The sequence below is a fragment of the Arachis duranensis genome, chromosome 3 (assembly GCF_000817695.3).
Source record: "Arachis duranensis cultivar V14167 chromosome 3, aradu.V14167.gnm2.J7QH, whole genome shotgun sequence".
Taxonomy (NCBI): domain Eukaryota; kingdom Viridiplantae; phylum Streptophyta; class Magnoliopsida; order Fabales; family Fabaceae; genus Arachis; species Arachis duranensis.
This window is the reverse complement of record NC_029774.3, coordinates 55874639-55881495: the sequence shown is the minus strand read 5'-3', so window position 1 is coordinate 55881495 and position 6857 is coordinate 55874639. Positions and strand designations below refer to the sequence as shown.

Below are 6857 nucleotides of genomic sequence, written 5' to 3'. Positions count from 1 at the left end.
ATCTATTATATTGTCATTACAAACAAAAGACTCACAGTGTTAAGCTCATTTTGTTAAGCTCATTTTGTTAAGCCGACGGTCCAAAATAATCTCCACTCGACTCCTCTAACTAACCCCAACTCACACAATCTTCTCAAGCTGCCTGCCTTATGCCCCTTGTGCCATCTTTGTCAACAAAGCTAAGATTCAAATCTTTCAAGTACGCACAATGGGACGACCGGTTTTTTGCCCATCATAGTCCTCTTTTGATGATTTTTACGACACATTTATTCCACCGAATCAACACCATTCACTTTAATTATATTAAATCTGCACAGATTAACTGATTGGAAGAGAAAAGTTCCAAATTCGTACAGTGGAACAGCTGATAACCTTCCTATAATACTATACCAATTCACCATAGATGTCATGTCACCTATTTAAGTAGAAACTAAATGTGTTTAAATATTTTTAAATTTTTTTAATTATATAAAATATTTAAGATAAGTTTTTTATTTTTATAAACTATTTTAAATTTATTTTAAGAAGATAAGAATAAAATTAGATATAATAACAGTAATAATATTTGAATATTTTTAAATATATTCAAAGAGATATTTTTAATTTTTTTTTGTTAAGACATAGTTAAATGAAAAATATGAATGGCAAATTTAAAATGTATACAAGAGAAGTTCATATGTGTGCATTATATGCTTAAGGCATTTTATTAATATGGTTGTGAAATTATATATATTATTTAGTAGTTAATAATAAAAAAAAGGAAGCCCGCCATCCCGCCAGTCCGCAGTTAAGCGGGGCGGGGTAGAATTCTAAGACCGCCTCATTAGGCAGAATGGGGCGGACTTCTAGTGGGGTGGTGCGGGCTTTTTCGTTGGTCACCCCTAATTGCCAAATTAAAAAGTTAACTAAAAAAATGATTTTTCTCCCAATTTTACCATTTAAGCTCATTTGAAATAAGAGATATTAAGAACAATCACAAAAATTCTTGAATCTTTTTATGGTTATGTTTAACAAATAAATAATTTTTTAACATCATTCTTAGTATTCTTTGTTAAATTTTGATTTTTTATTAATTTTTTATTTATTTTTCTGGTTCATAATATGGATATTTTGTTTAGAATTTTTTATGTTTATTGGTATATATTATTGTATTTTTTAGTAGAATTTTTAGTATTTGTTGTTCATATAATTTTTTTAATTATTTTTATTGATATATATATTTTATAGAATTTTATTAATTTTTTATTTAAGTTTGTATAATTTTTTTATGGATTCTTAAATTAGTATATAGTTTATTTATTATTGTTATTTTTTATAGTATAAATTTTAATGTTAAAATAACATGATTTTAAATTGTATAAATGTATGTCTTTTTTAATAATTTTTATCTAAATATAATTTTAAATAATGTAATTCAAAAATATTTATTTTACTATAATTCACTTTAATACAAAATTATCAAACATAAATCACATTAATATCAATTTATTTTTTTTAATCAAAATCAAATTTATAAAATTAATTTGATACAAATTTCTATTTGTAAACTTCAATTCAAACACACACTTAATTGTGTAAATGTAGTATTCATTTCATTATTTCTAATTTTTGCTATTATATTGATTTTGAACTATTATTCACACTCTTACTAAAAGTTTGATCAATATAATTTGAGAGACTATATATAGTAGTCTCTCTAACACAATTTTTTAAGACTTGAACCAATCAAAATTATTGAAAAAAAAACGAAATTTCCTAGCATTCTCCTAATAGGGCGTTAATATTATTGTTTCTATACATTAAATTGTTACTTTCTATACTCAGGTTGGATTAGCTGTCTGCCTGTCTATATACACGACAGTAGTGTCTATTTTTGGATATACAAATAACACTTCCCTTCGAAGTATTTACATAAATAAAAAGAAAGTAGCTTTATGCATGCCATATGTGACTTCATCCACTTGGAATTTTGAATTAACAAAACCATCCTCGTGTTCACACTACTTCCTCTGCTTCCTTTTCCGTTGACCCTTTGCTATTTTCAGAAGCTGCCACTATCACACATAACTCCAATGCTATTAATTTCACCAAAACCTCTTAATTAATTTTCCCAACTTCACCTATTGCTAATTATGTTCTGACTATCTTCTAACTCTATTTTATCTCTTTATCATTCTTCTACTTATCCAAACACCCATCCAGAGGAAGTGTGTGTGAGATAATCATCAATTCACCTTCCAACTTTATTATTTTTATGTTTTACTTTCCATTCAAATTCAATGGCCAGAACCCCGTTATTATTCACTTCATTGTCATTGCTTTTCACTCAGTTCCTATTCACCCCATTTGATGCTGTTCTTGGTTCAAAAGGATCACTTGAATGCCTTAAAGTTTCTCATGCCGAGTTCACTAACTCAGCGAAAGAAGTTGTTGGTGTCTTGAAAAGTGTTACATCCACTCTGCATTCTGAGTTTGTTAGAAATGGCGGCGGCTTTGTCGATGATCATCGCCTTTCGAGCGCTGTTTCGGCGTGCCTTGAGTTGATGGACTTGTCCTCCGATGAGCTCAGCTGGGTTGTGTCCGTTTCTGAAAGTCCCAAAGGTAATGCATTTTTTTTTTATTTTGTCGCTTGGGTTTGGTTCCCATATATTGTTTGCCCCCTTTGGCTCTCTCTGTATAGCCAATTTCAGCCTCTAACGTAACTCATTGCCAGCACTCATAAATTAAAAACATCTTTTTATGTATGAAACTGCTGTCTTTGAGTGGTAGCTTATATGAGAGTTTCTCGTTCTCAATTGATCCTTTCAGAAATTGCGGTATTTTGATTCACTGTTGAGTAATGCATGACACACTAAACAAATTATAAAAGAATTAATTAGATGACAGATTCTTGTATATATGCTCTCAGCAAAGAAATTAAATTAGAATCTTAATAAGAGTATCTCTCATAAATCATATATTCTTGGTATTATATAATGGTTACGTTATCCGACGATGTATTAATAATCAAGCCGTATATATGAACCATTTATTCACATTTAATTTGAATCATTCAACAAAAATTCAATGATGGTCATCAGTCATCACATTGTTCTATGAACAAAATTCCAATAAATATTTTGTTTTTCTTCATTTAGAATATCTCCACCCGTATTGCTATATATTTTTTTTGGTTTCATATTTTCTATATATTTGGTCATATTATTATTAATATTATTAACTATAAGTTTTCTAAGAACGAGTGGCCTCAATAGATATATACAATGTATATGCTTTTTGTTGTCCTTTTTTAAGTACAGTTTTGATATGTATTCATCAGTTATCATTTTGTACACCTTCATTTTATAAAAGATAAATTTTTATTTTCTATCACTTCTTATCCGTTTTTTTTAATATAAAAAGAGTTTAATTTTCATGCACTATTCCACCTATAAACTTGTTTTACACTGACATGCATCAAAATTAAATTCATATAAAAAATGAAACATATACAAGAAAAGTATATATAATGGCATTGCATACAACATTTGTTGAAATATTAAATGTGAAGTAATGTTTTTGCAGGCAAGCATAACGGCACTGGTAATTTGAGCTCTGATTTGAGGACATGGCTAAGTGCTGTTCTTGCCAACACGGACACATGCATGGAAGGATTAGAAGAAGGCACCACCAGCAGTGTCAATAATATAAAGAATGCAGTAACCGCTTCCATCAACAAAGTGAACACAATGGTCCAGGATCTCCTAACACAGGTGCACCCTGTTTCGTATAACAGGGTGAGCAAGAGCAAACTTGAGTTTCCTTCTTGGGCCGAATCAGAGGATCTTGAGGGTAAAAAGTTGCTAATGGCGGTGGATGCCGTGGTGGCTTTGGATGGGAGTGGGGACTACACACGTGTGAAGGATGCTGTGGAATCAGCGCCTGAGTATAGCATGAAACGTTATGTGATACACATTAAGAAGGGTGTGTATTGTGAGAAAGTTGAGATCCATAGCAAGAAGTGGAACCTTGTGATGATTGGAGATGGAATGGAGAATACCGTTATCACTGGTAACTCGAGTCGTTATTTCAATAATACCACCACATACATGACTGCAACCTTTGGTAATTATGGACTCCTCATCACTCTTCCTCCTCCTTTTTTATTCTCTCTATTCAATACTTGTAGTAGTACTCTGATTTTATTCACTTTGAAGACTACAATAATAATGATAACATTCTTTAAGAAGATGATAGCAAAGACAACTACCACACAATACAATAATACTAATAATTACTTTTTTTCGCATAATTAAATGTTATTCTATTATTTTAAATATTTATGAATGTGCAATTAAGCTTATTAAGGGAAATGTTAAAAGATTTTATAAAGATATGTGTATACAAAAAATCAATTACTAAATTAGACACTCATATCAAATATATGTTAAAATATAAATTATATTAAAAATAAATTAAACAACACATATTTAAACATAAATATATAGTGATTAATTTTTTTTGTGTACAAAATATTTTTGCTTCACAAATTTATCATAATTTTTTTAGAGAGACAAAAGAGAAAAAATAAAAGGGAAAGGAAAAATAAAAAGAAGATAAAAAAAATGTGTCAAACTCATTTTTATAGACCTTCAAAAATGTTTGCACAATGACTTGTAATTTTGATAAAATTCGTTAATACGATATATTGTAAGTGAAATTGTATTCACAAAATTTCAAACCATTATAATTTTCACTAGAAAAGGAAATACTCTGCTTTTTATTCTTTAGTTTTTGTTTATTTCATATATGTTGATTTACTTTGATATTAATTAGGCTTTCATCCTTATGATTTGATTCTATACATAAGCTTATATATAGATTACTTTTATACAATTTTATCTTGCATTTCAACAATTTTATTTATTTTTTGTGAAGCTGTGGAAGGCAGAGGGTTTATAGCACAAAACATTTCCTTCCATAACACTGCAGGACCAAGAGGGAGCCAAGCAGTAGCTCTAAGATCACAATCCGATCTCTCAGTCTTCTACCGCTGCGAAATCTCCGGCTACCAAGACAGCCTCTACGCCCACTCCAACCGCCAATTCTACCGAGAGTCCATCATCACCGGCACTGTAGACTTCATCTTCGGCCGCGCCGCCGCAGTCTTCCAGAACTGCACCATACTTGCCAAGAGAGGCTTACCGGAACAAACCAACACCATAACCGCTCAAGGCGCAAACGACTCCACCTCACCCTCCGGCTTCTCCATCCAATTCAGCAACATCTCTGCACATTCTGAACTTCTACCTTTCTTGAACTGCACAAGAACGTACCTTGGGAGACCATGGAAGGAATATTCGAGAACGGTTTTCATGCAATCTTACATGAGCGAGATGGTGAGCCCGCAAGGGTGGAAAGAATGGAATGGGACGTTGTATTTGGACACTCTTTACTATGGTGAGTTCATGAATTATGGGCCTGGATCTGGGCTTTCTGAGAGAGTGAAGTGGCCAGGGTATCATGTTATCAATGACTATGATGAAGCTAGTAACTTCACGGTGGCCCAATTTATTCTGGGGGATCTATGGTTGCCATCAACGGGTGTGAATTATGCATCTGGTTTCACTAAATAGTAAATACTAAAACGTTCCATATGTAATTAGTCAAGTGGATGGTTACCTTATCAAAATCCAAAAATAAAAAAAGGTTGTTATTTTATCAAAGAGGAAATAAAAAAACAACAATAATAATAGTAGTAGTTGTACAGCTATTAATATCGCTATTAATTTTTTCTATTTAAATTTTGGCAAATTTCTCTTTCTATCTCTTCTTTTACTATCTTTATTATTGATCAATTTTTTATTGAAAGGACAATTAAATCTTTTAATTCGACTTTATTTTGATCACTTTTCTCTTATTGTTTTCTATCTCTTATTCTTTGTCGATGTTGGTGTAGACTTTCCATCATTTATGCTCTTTTCAAGCTTGAGTCGTCTCTATTTCTCTCTCAATGTATGCAGTCTTCATACGTTGACAGACATTAAACCCCAACAACGACTTTCACATCATCTTCTTCTTTTATGGTCGTTATCCAACTTATCCTTTTCAGCCAAGTTTAATTTAATCAAACATTAAACCCCAACAACGACTTTCACATCATCTTCTTCTTTTATGGTCGTTATTCAATTTATCCTTTTCAGCCAAGTTTAATTTAATCACACAGCTAATTACTATCATTTCCAATTGAGAAAGTATGGAAAGACAATGATTTTAGTGTATAATGTGTGTACAATAGAAGTAAAAAGAAAATTAAGATCTTATAATAATTAATTTAATTAATTATTAACAGTTACCATTTTTGAATTAAAAAAACTAGAATTTGGAATTATGGTCAGTTACGGAAAGAGCAAACTCGCCTCCCTCTCCGCATGTGAGTTCTCTTCATCTCTTCCATTTTCATTGGTGCCGCTTCACTTCCTCGCTCTCCGGTCCGATGCTACCCAGACTCCAGCACAAACACCGAGCACAAGCGCCATCACCGTCTAATCACTGCTCCGATGACTGGCCAAAATGCCTTGTCCACGTATGCTAGTCTCAAAGAGGATATTTCTGTATTGCTTGGGAGAATACTGGGAGGAGTTTCAATAACTTTCTTACTCAGCTGGCCTACTTGTGCCTCCAAATTTCTAATGGAGGATCTTGTTTCATTCATGAAACTGAAAGTGGCCTTTGACAGATCAGAGACAATATTGGCTAAATTAGAAGTGTTTTGTTCTGAATTCTTGGTCTGTTGCTGAGAAGATGATGGATATGGCTTACTATTGCTTAGCCTATTGCGTCCACCATTGTTAAAGCCTTGTTGAGGCTTTTGTTGA

General features: G+C 31.9%; 1 protein-coding gene across 1 annotated transcript; it reads left to right on the top strand.

Moving 5' to 3' along the window:
* Positions 1-1989: 1989 nt before the first annotated feature.
* LOC107479446 (pectinesterase/pectinesterase inhibitor PPE8B-like) lies at positions 1990-5888 on the top strand. Its single transcript, XM_016099579.3, has 3 exons — positions 1990-2601; positions 3565-4104; positions 4918-5888. The coding sequence occupies exons 1-3, from the start codon at positions 2280-2282 to the stop codon at positions 5613-5615; spliced, it is 1560 nt and encodes a 519-aa protein (XP_015955065.1). The 5' UTR covers positions 1990-2279; the 3' UTR covers positions 5616-5888.
* Positions 5889-6857: the final 969 nt, after the last annotated feature.

What these genes read in the sequence shown, in the direction of transcription:
- LOC107479446 (XM_016099579.3), top strand. Translation starts at nt 2,280, where the DNA reads ATGGCCAGAACCCCGTTATTATTCACTTCATTGTCATTGCTTTTCACT. An exon ending in CGTTTCTGAAAGTCCCAAAG is followed by an intron (nt 2,602 to 3,564) that starts GTAATGCATTTT and finishes ATGTTTTTGCAG; the next exon opens with GCAAGCATAACGGCACTGGT. An exon ending in ATACATGACTGCAACCTTTG is followed by an intron (nt 4,105 to 4,917) that starts GTAATTATGGAC and finishes TTTTTTGTGAAG; the next exon opens with CTGTGGAAGGCAGAGGGTTT.